The 13,358-nt window shown below is 36.6% G+C and overlaps 1 protein-coding gene across 3 annotated transcripts in view; it reads left to right on the top strand.

The window, feature by feature from the left end:
* CLCA1 (chloride channel accessory 1) overlaps nucleotides 1-13,358 on the top strand; it is a gene marked incomplete at its 5' end in the record, with an annotated part of 91,253 nt that overhangs the window by 61,797 nt on the left and 16,098 nt on the right. For all 3 annotated transcript variants that reach the window (XM_084874416.1, XM_084874415.1, XM_084874418.1), the window contains 6 exons: nucleotides 2,288-2,428; nucleotides 2,574-2,721; nucleotides 6,493-6,601; nucleotides 8,848-9,025; nucleotides 9,356-9,574; nucleotides 11,465-11,689. In XM_084874416.1, coding sequence (XP_084730542.1) covers nucleotides 2,288-2,428; nucleotides 2,574-2,721; nucleotides 6,493-6,601; nucleotides 8,848-9,025; nucleotides 9,356-9,574; nucleotides 11,465-11,689 — 1,020 coding nt within the window. The remainder of the gene's footprint in view (nucleotides 1-2,287; nucleotides 2,429-2,573; nucleotides 2,722-6,492; nucleotides 6,602-8,847; nucleotides 9,026-9,355; nucleotides 9,575-11,464; nucleotides 11,690-13,358) is intronic.

Raw genomic sequence — 13,358 nt, 5'->3', positions numbered from 1 at the left:
ATGATTACATGATTCTTATCCTTTATTTTGTTAATCAGGTGTATCATGTTATTTGATTTGCAAATGTCAGACCATTCTTGTATGCCTGGAATAAATCCCAATTGATCATAGTGTATAATCATTTTAATGTATAGTTGAACTCAGTTTGCTAATAGTTTATTGAGAATTTTATATCTGTGTTCATTAGAGATATTAGCCTGTAATTTTCTTTTATGTGTGTCATCCTTATCTGGTTTCAGTATCAAAATAATGCTGGACTCATTAAAAAAGCATTCCCTCCTCCAATTCTTCTTTGAATGTTTAATATAATTTGCCAGTAAAGCTGTCTGGTCTTGGACTTCTGGGCAGAGATTCAATCTCCTTACTACTAATAGATTTTCTATTTCTTCATGATTCAGTTTTTGTATGTTGTATATTTCTAGGAATTGTTTCCATTTCTTCTAGGTAGTCCAAGTTGTTGGCATTTAATTGTCTCTATAATCCATTGTATTTCTGTGGTGTCAGTTGTAGCACTTCCTCTTTCACCCTGGTTTTATTTCAGTCCTTTCCCTTTTCTTCCTGGTGAGTGAGACCACTACTTACACTTTTATCTCATTGGCTCAGAGAGAGCCATCACTTCAAGCAGAAGTTAACAATCCATTGAGACCTAAATATCCAAAAACACAAGAAAAGCTGGGGAGGAGAGTGTTCTTAGGGAACAGGTAGAGAATTCCTTCATCTGGTTTCGGCCAGTGATGAGGTAACCTCCAGCCTACTGTGGGAGCTCTTCAAAGCTCTTTTCCAGCTTGCCAGCTAGTCCTTTGGGCCTTCCTGAACTCATGGCTCTGGACCCAGTTTGCTATTTTTTTCAATACATATGAGTCAGCATCCTGGCCTGTCTTCCACAGAAAAGAAAACAGAGCCCTGGAATTTCTGAAGAAAGGCCGTGCTATCCCGGGCTTGTGCAAGGTCAGGAGTATCACAGAGGCCACGATCCTGCCTTGAAGAAAACATCAATATAGACTTGGATGTTGCCAGCAAGATGAAGAGGTTGACATCATCATGTAGCACCCAAGATTTCTTAATTATTCAATGGGTTTAATCATGCGGATTAAATTACCATAAATCCCTTTTATTCATCATCTATTTCCCCCACTATATTGTAAGCTCTAGAGTGGGGCTACTTCTCTTATTAATCACGAAATTCGTGTATGTGGGGAGGGGATACCCTCAGCTCAGCCTGCACCCTCTCCAATCCTTTGGGGGATGTCTGACTGCTGGTTTGGCCCAATCCCAGGGATAAGGCTGAAACCAGCAGTCGAACATCCCTCTCACAATCCAGGACTGCTGGCTCCTAACTGCTCACCTGCCTTCAGCCTGGTCACCCTAACTGCCCCCTCCCCCAGCTGGCCTGGTCACCCCTACCAGCCTCCGTCAACCTGGTGGCCCTTAACTGCCCCACACTGGCCTGGTCACCCCTCACTGCCCCCTCTATCAGCCTGGTTGCCCCTCCTGCTGGCCTGGTCTCCCCACACAGCCTGCTGTTTGGTTGTTACTCTGAGGGTGTCGTGACCAATTTGCACATTACCCTTTAAATTAGTATAGCTTGCATGTTGAGGTTCAGAATACTGAACAATATGGGATGATATTATTTTCAGCTTGATAACAGAGGTACAAATTGTGTCTATGATCAAAAAGCTCTACCTATAAATTTTTCCATCCTCCAACCCCCAGGCTCCAATTAAACCCAGTTGAATCTATTAGGGGAATGGATGTCTAATAAAAAACCTTTTCTATCACTCATGCCTACACAGTGTTCTAAACTTGCATCAAATAAGGCTACTTTACTCTACTAAATTTATAAACAGTAATGATATCAACCAGTTTTATGACTATGTGTAAAGCACTTATTTCATACTTATGCCAACCTAAAAGATAGGTAGGAAAAGTCTATTTGAGAGATAAGGAAACTAAGCTTCAAAGCATTATATAAGTGGTCCAAAATCGATCACCCAGAAAGTGCAAATGCCAGCATTGGAACCAAGTAGATGAACTAAAGTCTATCATAGTATGCAATTTCTCTTAATACCAAATAAAAATATTTGCCTTTCGATGCAGAATTATACTCAAAACCTTTAAATGTGCAGGATTCAGCTATAATTTTGGACTGATAGGTGGCAGGGTTGGAATTCTGAGGCAGAGACTCTGCTCACTAATCAGTGGCTTTTTCTACCCACTCTTGATCTGAGAAACGCCTGTGATGTACCTCTGTTCATTCAGTTCACTGCCATATATTCTTTTATAACAGGACATGGTAACTGCAGCTTCTACTTACCTATTTGAAGCCACAGAAAGAAGATTTTTTTTCAAAAATGTATCAATATTAATTCCTGATACTTGGAAAGAAAAGCCTGAATACAAGAGACCAAAACATGAAAGCTACACACATGTAAGAGTAAAAAAAAAGTCTCTTAAAATATTATATTTTCTGGTGTTCCTCCACTGAACTGCAAATTGATTGTCTTAGAGTTTTTCTGACTAAATGTTATCATTTCTATTTCTGATGTTTTAAAAATCTTTTTTAATATTCTCAGACTGATGTTTTAGTTGCACCACCTACCCTACCAGATAGAGATGAACCATACACCAACCAATTCGAACCCTGTGGAGAAAAAGGAAAATACATTCATCTCACCCCTGACTTTGTACTTGGAAAAAAAGAAAATGAATATGGACCAGCAGGTAAGAATTAGATTAACATATATTTTGCAACGATTCCAATAAGCAGATGTGTACCCAAGTTAAATGTACAAGCCCTAGAGCTAGAGTCTATAGGTTCAAATCCTGACTCCCCTATTTATCAGCTCTATGTGACCTTGGACAAGTGCTTATTTCCTGGAAAATGCTGAATAAAGGAGCTATTATACTACTGTATAGAATTGTTGTGAATATTAAATTAGATAATCCATACAACTGTTCTCAGTAGAATATTTACAGAAATTTGAACACATGGCAATAAAAAATATTTTTCTTAAGCACACTTTTCAAATCTTAATATTCCAGTTCTCCACAGCTGGATATTAATCAACCACATGCCACCCTGGTGGAAGGCAGATGTGTGAAAAGCTGAAGAGACAAGATTACAGTTCCTGGCCAAGAGAAAACACTCAGGGGCTATAATTGCTGATATTATTATTCAACCTATTTGGTTGAACTAGATGTACTTGTCTGTTAGTGATCATTTTTACTATAAAAATGGCAATTTCATCTAGTTCAGTCTCAAAGTTAAGGTTATTGGTTCAAATGAACTTAGAGAACATGATTTCACATGTCACTACCCAGGAAAACATTCCTGAACCCACATACCACAAGATCACCTCTCTTCCATTGTCCCTTCAATGAGCATTCATTAAGCCCCTTGTTTTTGTCAAACACTCAACCCTGATTCTCATTACCTATTTCCCACCAGTCTTGAAAGCTCCATAATTTCATGCCATCTGAATCTTAACTCTCCCCCATACTTTAGTCCAGGGGTCAGCAAACTCATTAGTCAACAGAGCCAAATATCACAATATAACGATTGAAATTTCTTTTGAGAGCCAAATTTTTTAAACTTAAACTATATAGGTAGGTACATTGTTATTAACTTAATTACGGTACTCCTAAGATGGCCTTTGCTAAAAACTCAAGGGACCAAAGGGGTGTATGTGGCTCTCGAGCCACAGTTTGCCGACCACTGCTTTAGTTTAATCATGCTTGTTCTCCTTGGAACCTCTAACCTTTGCTCTCTTCTAACTATATTTTTTCTTTATATGGCAGGTCGAGCAAGGTGTAGATAGCTAAATTCACTCACCACTCTTATACTTATGTTTCATTCAATTTGCCAAATCCTCTCTACTAAATTTCCAGCTAGTTTCCTTTTGCTTCTCTTAATGTTTTTAAGATTGTGAAAGTTACAAAGCTAACCGGTATCATTAAAAAAAAAAAAAAAATACGTTTTGCAAACTCACAGCTACTCAACAATGTTGTACTTGCATCTTCCCAACTCTCTTTCTCATTCCTAAGCAGCTGTTCTAAAACTTGCACCATTTTTCTCAAGATCTCTAGCCACTTTTTTCAATCCCATTAATCAACAGATGCCTTGATTGAGAAATAGAACCCCTACCTTTTTCCCTACTTTCAAATTCATGTCTATCTGCACTTATTTTAGACAAGAAGGATTTTATCTAATTTTAAAGCTAACATCCCCACATGAGCTCTTGCTCTTTTATCATATCCCCATCTCACTCCTATTCTGTAACTGGTAGCTTTCCCCCTTGCTCTAAGACAGGAGCTTTTCCTATAATGTGATACATGTGTTTGTGAAAATCTCACATGCTGAAAAACAATGTTCTAAAAACAACATGACTCTTGAACAACAAGGTTGAGAAGAGAGTCCTCAAAATATATGCAATTTGTAATAAATATAATAACAACAATAACAATGTGTACCTGGAAATAACATTTAAATAATCTTGGCCATAGCTCAGTTTGGCTGGAAGCTGCCATCATACTAGATATTAAAAGTACAGATACAAGCACACACATGAAGTGAAATGCTATTACAAATGAGAACAGAGCTACTAGGAACTGAGACAATGATATAGATATGAATGAAATTCTAAGTTAGAGGTGCTGCTTTTTTTGCAATAAAAAAATTGTATATTAAGGTACACAACATATTTGCTATACATATACATATTGAATGGTGAAATTATTACTATTGTCAAGCTAAGTAACATAACATCTCCTCACATGGTTACGTGTGTGTGTGTGTGTGTGTGTGTGTGTGTGTGTGTGTAGTGAGATCTGAACTCTACTCTCTTAACAAATTAAGTGGGCTTGGGAGGCAGGACAACCTGCCATGAGCTGTGATGAAAGCAAGTGTAAGGGCCAAAACCGGTTTGGCTCAGTGGTAGAGCATCGGTCTGCGGACTGAAAGGTCCCGGGTTCGATTCTGGTCAAGGGCGTGTACCTTGGTTGCGGGCACATCCCCAGTAGGGGGTGTGCAGGAGGCAGCTGGTCGATGTTTCTCTCTCATCAATGTTTCTAGCTCTCTATCTCTCTCCCTTCCTCTCTGTAAAAAATCAATAAAATATATTTTTTTAAAAAGAAAAAGAAAGAGAGAGAGAGAGAGAGAGAGAGAGAGAGAGAGAGAGAGAGAGAGAGAGAGAGAGAGAAAGGAAGAAAGAAAGAAAGAAAGAAAGAAAGAAAGAAAGAAAGAAAGAAAGAAAGAAAGAAAGAAAGAAAGAAAGAAAGAAAGAAAACACGGGTGCAGGAAATTTTATATTTTCTTAAAATTCACCAAATTTCTATAATCTGAGGAATTTAAGTGACATGAGGGATTTTTCACTCCTATACTGAAGGTTATACATAATTCCAAAATCACTAATCTGACTCCAGTTGCTTAGAAAATCTTACACTGGTGCTTTTAAAGTTTAATATGTAGAAGAATAACTTAAGGATTGGATTCTGATTCAATAGATCTAGAGTAGACCCAAGATTCTGCATTTCTTGTTAGCTTCTCCATGATGCTGATAGTGGTGGGTCAAGGAACATATTTTGAGTAGCAAAGACTTAACGAAGAAAAAATGACTTTTGCATAATACTGACATTTTGTTCTAATTTTCAGATTTCATGAATTCATTTGAGTTAGAGAAACACATGGTAGCAGAACAGACTATATTTCCATCTTCTCCATTTCTATTTCCTTTGAAGTTTTTCCTAGTATTGATAAAGCAAAAAGTCTACTGTTTATTCTTTCTATATTTCAAACTATGGGTGTAACTTTATTCTTCCATTTACCCTGAAATTATTAGAAAAAATTTTTATTATGACTCCTTCTCTCTAAGTCTATTCTAGGAAAGAAATACATCCTACTTGTTTTATATTATATTTATAATATAGTATTGAAAATATAATTAATAAAACTTAATTTCATATAATAAATTAATCACTTTATTTAGTTAGCCCCATTATATGTAATCTATAGCTATGTTTTCAATCTTTATTTTTTCATTATCAAATCCCTAAGGAACATTTGTAGACATTTTAAAACATTTAATTGTGCCCTCATGAAATTTTAGTACTGCAAATTTTACATATCTGTTTATGTTGTTAGTAGGAGTGAACTTTGTAGAACCAAAAAACTATTGTAATATGTAAGACTATTTGTTCCCCACCCCCATTAACCAAAACCTAAGCCCAGTCTATTCTGTCCATAGCACATACATGCATACACAAAAAAATGTTTCATTGATTTAATGTTGTAGAATAAAAAGATAATATACTATATGCCATATTATAATTCAATATAATGTTATATGCTTTTTTACAAACAAAAATATAAGTATTGGCAGTTATTTAAAACCTAAGTATAATTATTTTTTATTTAAAAAACCACTGCTTAAAATATTTGAAGGGCAAATTTTGTCACTTGAATTATGATCATATATTTGAAATATTTTCCCACAGGCAGACTACTTGTCCATGAATGGGCCCATCTCCGCTGGGGAGTGTTTGATGAGTACAATGACAATGAACCTTTCTACAGTGCTTCGTCTAAAAGAATTGAAGCAACAAGGTATGATCATTTACATTTTCTTCAATTACTTCAGGCTGTAACTTCCTATTTTCCTTAGTTTGATTTATATTTGTTTGAAATGCCAATCATTCCTTTGTCCTAATGTAGATAATAAACACTATAACATAAAACAGTGTCCTTTTTAAAAAAAGAAAATGTATCTCAAAGTGGCTGGTTTCCCATTTAAAATACACATAACTTCAAGAACATTTGGAAGCCAAGTTGACATATTTTTATACCTCTCCACCATGGCCACCAGAACTCATTTACATTGAAGGTGGGCTCTGTGTAAAGGGTTGTACTATATACTGGGAGATCAAAACAAGAATGGGAAAATGCTTAATAAATAGTAATTTCAGGCTGAGTAAAAAATCAACCAGCTTCAAGGAACCATAACAGAAATTTCCAAGATTTATAAAATTCACTTTAAAAATACCAATTTAACATCACAGTTAATGACAGACAATTCTCTTGGTTCTGAGGTCAAGAGTGCAGAATGGGTGGAGGAAGTCTATCTAAATTGTTTGCCATCAGTTTACTCAATCTTAAATGCCCTGCTGGGGCTTGGGTCTTATCAAAAATGTATAAACTCGAAGATATTATTATTTCAGTGAAAGTACTTTATTAGTCATAGCACAGCTTTCAGGACACATATTTTAGAGAATGTTACATTGACTATTTTTGTTTATATTATATTCCCCCTAAATGTCTAGTTTATACTGTGCAAAATTCATGATTGTTAGTAAAAATAACATCATTATAGTAGCATTCATATATATAGGAGACTCCCTAAATTACTGAATGAAAGCTAGTCATTGTTTCTTAAATATGAACTGGAAACACATTGAATAGATGGGATATATTCACATGCCAGTGGCACTTGTTGCCAATTCCATGCAATAAAATATATGTATAAAATGCCTCCACTATTCTTTACTGTCCTAGGCAATACTTCAATCATTCCTTAAGGCCACAATTCATTTTGGATAAAAATGCTTCTTGAATAATCAAAATACTTATAGTTATGCCACATCCTATTGTTTCAGAGGTAGCTTTTTGGGGGAAAAAATCTATAAAGAACCTTAGTCTAAGGTGGAACCAAGAATAAATGGTTTCACAAGTTATCTTGCCCAGGTGCCTACAATTTACTTTGATAAGGCTACTACCCTGTTTCCCCGAAAATAAGACAGTGTCTTATATTAATTTTTGCTCCCAAAGATGCGCTAGGTCTTATTTTCAGGGGATGTCTTATTTTTCCATGAAGAAGAATACGGTACACATTTATTGTTAAATGAAAATAAAGGAAATTTATTACCTGTATATGGTACGGTAGTAGGTAGTTGTCAACACAAACCAGACAAACTGTGAATCCCACAGTATCAAGAATTTACTCATTTATTCAATGACAATCATGTCATCACCTTCTGGAACATCATCATAACAATCCAATTCCTGAATTTCCTGGTGCATTTCTTGTGACTCCATTTCTTTCAGAATCAGTGGACCAAATCTCTCATATTTAGCCTATGAGGGCCTTATTTTCGGGGGGATGCCTTATATTTCACTCAGAAGGAAACCTGTAAGTAGGTCTTATTTTCAGAGGATGTCTTATTTTCGGGGAAACACGGTAGGAGAGATGTTTGGAAAAGGGAAGCCTAGAGTCATTAGTGTTAACAGGTCAGCAGCAACTTTTTAATCTCAGCAGATAACTCAGCCATTGCATATACAGACAGTCCTCGGGTTACCTTGGACTTGACATATGTCATTTCATGGTTATATTGCCATATCCCATTTATTTACATTTTTAAAATTCCATCATTTCAATGTATGTACATATGTGCTTTATGTTTTTTATTTGCAGTATTTACCACAAGTAAAGGTCAGGAATTGTTATCGTTCTTTTAAAAAAATTTTTATCGTGTCACTTAATAACTGCTGTGTATGTGCTCCATATGAGTGATGTAGGTGCTTTGTAGGTGGGTTCTAATTTACAGCAAAAAATGCGTTACATCGCACTGTAGGAACGGATCTCCAACGTAACCCTGGAACCTACTATAGTGGGGAACCACTTAAAATTTCCCTCTGAAATTTCTTGGAGAACTGCTCTGGTAGAAATCCTTAAACTTTATTGTCAAGTAAGAATAAAAACCTTGATATAAGAATCATTGTGAATAGAAACACTTAAGATTTTCAAAAAATTGTTAATGGTTAGGTCACCTCAAAGACTAACTGTCACTTATTTTCAGGTGTTCCACAGGTGTTACTGGTGTGAATAGAGTTTATAAATGTCAAGGAAACAGCTGTGTATTTTATAGATGTAAAATTGATCCTAAGACAAAACTATATGAAAAAAACTGTCAATTTTTCCCTGACAAAGATCAAACTGAAGAGATATCTATAATGTTTATGCAAAGTATTACTTCTGTAAGTATGTTAATTATTTATTCACATAGTATATTTATAACTAAAGGACATGTTATCATATTTATAAAATATCTGTGCAGGTGACATGAGGTATTAAATGTATTAATATAGAGTTCTTTGAACATTGACTGGCACATAGTAAGCACTCAACTAGTGTTATTTATTATTACTACCATTGAAAAAATCTACCTTAGTATTTATGATTCCTCAATGAATCAAATTTCATTAAGCAAAATGCCTTATTTACATAGATTTTGTATTTTTATCAAATTTTTGTTCAATGTTTAAATGTATCACATATAACACTTTTTTGTCTTATTAACCTTTTAGGTTGTTAAATTCTGTAATGAAGAAAACCATAATAGAGAAGCTCCAAATCTACAAAATAAAATGTGCGAATCCAGAAGCGCATGGGAGGTGATCAGCAACTCTGAGGATTTTAAAAACACCATACCTATGGTGGAATCACCTCCGTCACCCATCTTTTCATTGCTGAGGATCAGAGATAGAACTGTGTGCTTAGTTCTTGATAAATCTGGAAGCATGCAGGTATGTTCATGGGCCAATTTTTCCTAGATATGGTGACTAGTGGATGATTGAATGCCTAAGAACACTCTGAACACTACCAGGCTTGTTCTAAATTGCATGGTGGGATAAGTCCTCAGATGGGCAGTGAATATTGTAATGAAAGCAGGATGACAATACAGTTAAAAAGACTTAACATAAAAGACTCTTTCTTTTTTCCATAAAATGGAGGGTTTACTGAGGAGAACTTTTAGGCCCATTAGTAAAGATTTAGTTAGAAGATCAGAAGGAGAGATTGAAATATAGAAATATTTTCTGACCCGCCTCCTTTATCTACTGGAAATACTTGACAGACATGAGGATACAGTGGATTGCTGAACTCCATTCAGAGTTCATCTTATTTGTCATCTATATAAGTGATTCTTTATGATACAAACATAAAGCATTGCCATAAGGAAGTTATGTCAGATTCAGCCACTTGTTCCTTCTGACTTAGTAAATGGTAGGCATTGTGCTAGGCTCTAGGAATAAAGATCCATATTCTTGAAAGTTCCACAGAGAAAACTTTCCCTTCCCCATTATCACATTAACTCACACTCCTCCTTCGAAATTTGGTTACAGGTGCCCACTTCCTGCAGGAGATGGACTGGTCTTCCAGGCTGGGCTAAAGGCTCTTCTGCTGGTTTCCCACAATAAACTGTGCAAACCGCTGTTCTATATATTATATTGAAATTACACATTTCTCTCCCACTAGACTAGGAGCTCCTCTAGTACTTGGAACCATATCCTCTAGAAACCATGTCCTCTAGTATTTAAAACTATTTCTTATTCATCTTCATCTCCCTTTTGTCTAGAACAGGGTTTATCAGATATAAATAAATAGGTGCTCAATAAATAATTATTGAAATGAATGGACTATTACAAGCAGGCATAATGTGATAAGGCATCCAGAAGAATGGCACATTTGAAACAGGACTGAGCATACTGGAGATAAAAAATAATGTATTCAAACGGGGGATTGCATGGTTACGGAAAGGGCAGAGAATCATCCACAATAGCACAGTGTTTCAGAAAGAGCATCAGTGCTAGACACCAGCACATAGGAGTGTTCTAGGAGGTGTCACTGGGAAGAGATGACAGAGCCTGGCTTAAAGATAAAGCAAAGTAGCAAAGAGAGCCCTTAACGATGGGGCTGAAGAAGTTTCTCACTGTGACTTGGATCTAGGGAGTTTAGAAGGAAATTTGGGCATGGGTTAAGGGGGAGGGGTGACGGTACTACAGATAAATTGGTGTTAAGGGATTGGAAAAGGCAAATGTATGAAGAGATTTACCTCCTGGGCATTCACCTAGGTAAAAGGGATGTGAGTCTTAATGGGTTACCACAGAACCAATGCCAATTAATCTATTGGTGGATAAATGTTGGGGAGAGGTTAGGAGCAGAAGAAAGAACAGAGCCTCTCAGAAATTTGCTTTAACTCAAGAAACTTTTGAGTTGTCTAGTCTCCAGTGGGTAGGGAGATTTCAGTCTCTAGTTGGAGTCCATGACAGGCTGGTTTGATATTGTGGGACATAGGGAGTGGTTTCACGTTGATAACACCCCAGGAGTAATTAGAAAGTCTCTAAGATGGGAGTCATCACCCCTCAATTCCAACCCAAACCCCTGAATCTGCCCCTATAATTTAAGGGCCAAGCAGCCAAGAATCACTTCTAGTTAAAAGCCTGTGTTCCTTACCATATGTTCCATAATAAATCTAACTATGTTTTTAAATTTTATCAATTAAAAAATTGCTTTCTTTAATGACACCAATTACTAATAGAAAATTCTTAATAAATTCTGCTTACCCATTTTATGTAATCTACTATTATTTTCCAGTCAAAACTAATTGGTTGTTTTTCTTGTCCTTTTTCATTCAGGGTGAACGCCTAAATCGAATGAATCAAGCAGCAAAATATTTCCTGCTGCAAGCTATTGAAAATGGAACCTGGGTGGGGATGGTGCATTTTGATAGTTCTGCCTCCATTAAAAGTGAGCTAATCCAAATAATAAGCACCAATGAAAGAAATCAGCTCTTGAACAGCTTGCCTACAGCAGCTGGTGGGGGAACTTCCATCTGTGCTGGAATTGATGTAGCATTTCAGGTGAACCTCATACTGCATTTATAGTTTGTTTTTTATCATTAGAACATTTTTCTATTAGTGCTGCTGCACATAGTTACTAATTTTAACATAACTAATTCTAAGAAATACAGAACTAAGAACTTTAAAAATTCACTTGATTTTTTTTAAATGGGTCAGTGAATCAATGAATAAACTGATATTCTATCTAATAAAAGAGCAATATGCAAATTGACCATCACTCCAAAGATTGCCACCCCAATGTGGACACAAGATGGTCACCACAAGATGGCCAGCAGAGGAGGACAGTTGTGAGCAATCAAGCCAGCAGGAGGGGACAGTTGGGAAAGATCAGGCCTACAAGGGAGGGCAGTTGAGGACAATCAGCCCTGCAGGTGAGGACAGTTGGGGGCAATCAGCCTTGCAGGGGAGGGCAGTTGGGGGGGACCAGGCCTGCAGAGGAAGACAGGTGGGACGACCAGGCCTACAGGGGAGGGCAGTTGGGGGCACCAGGCCTGCAGGAAAGGGAAGTTAGGGGCAATCGGGCCAGCAGGGGAGCAGTTACACGTCAATCAGGCTGGCAGGGGAGTGGTTAGTGGGTGATCAGGCTGGCAGGCAGAAGTGGTTAGGGACAATCAGGCAGACAGGCAGGTGAGCAGTTGGGAGCCAGCAGTCTTGGATTGTGAGAGGGATGACCAGTGGGATTGGGCCTAAACGGGCAGTCAGACATCCCTTGAGGGGTCCCAGATTGGAGAGGGTGCATGCTGAGCTGAAGGATTCTCCCCCCCATCCCCGCCATGTATGAATTTTGTGCACTGGGATTCTAGTATATTGATATAAAAATGCCAGTAGAATATAAGTCCCATAAAATCAGGAACTTGATGGTTTGTTTACACATTCTTTTATCTTGCAATAGTCAGTGCTCAATAAATGTTAGTTAAATAAATGAGTGATTGAGCATCAAAAGTCATCAACTTTAAGGCAATTAAACAAGTTAAATGGTGTGATTCCACTTTGGCCAATCCTTGTTTCAGTCTCTGTAACATTCAGGTAAACTGATGTTTACTTATTAAGTAGATGTAGCAAAGACTGTTAGTAATAGGATAAGGAATACTGGTAAGAACATGAGTTTTGACATCAAAGTACTTACTGCTATTTACCAGTTTTAGTCTTAGGCAACATTTTCAGTATCTTTGGACTCTCAATGCCTTATCTATAAAATATAGGCAAATAAGAATGTCTACTTCATATAATTATCATGAGAATGAAATGAAATAATATATATATATATGTGTTCATAGGACAATGTTCAAAATATTACATAGTAAATATATAATTTACTACTATTATTGTGAACCTTATTTTCTTCCAAATTATATCTTTAGCTTATAATTAATATCAAATGTGTCACTTTCCTGCTTAAAAATCTATATGCTTCCCTCACAGTCTATAAAATTATATCTGAATTCCTCAGTCTGATGCTATTCAAAATGTCTATCACTCCCTCAGTAAAACTGCTCTCATTTCTTTCTCCAGCCTATATTTCTCAATTCTCTTTTCTATGCTTTGACCCAGTGGTTACCAACCCGTTTTTGCCCATGCGCCACCTAAGCATCTCTAAAAATACTGATGCCCACCCTGTGACATATAATTCTTGTTCTTCAAAAAGTGAACTCATATTCATGTGGAGAAA

This window comes from Pipistrellus hanaki, assembly GCF_964339955.1.
Source record: "Pipistrellus hanaki genome assembly, chromosome: 2".
Lineage (NCBI taxonomy): Eukaryota > Metazoa > Chordata > Mammalia > Chiroptera > Vespertilionidae > Pipistrellus > Pipistrellus hanaki.
Note: the sequence above shows the minus strand (reverse complement) of the source record. Positions and strands in the feature narration are given on the sequence as shown.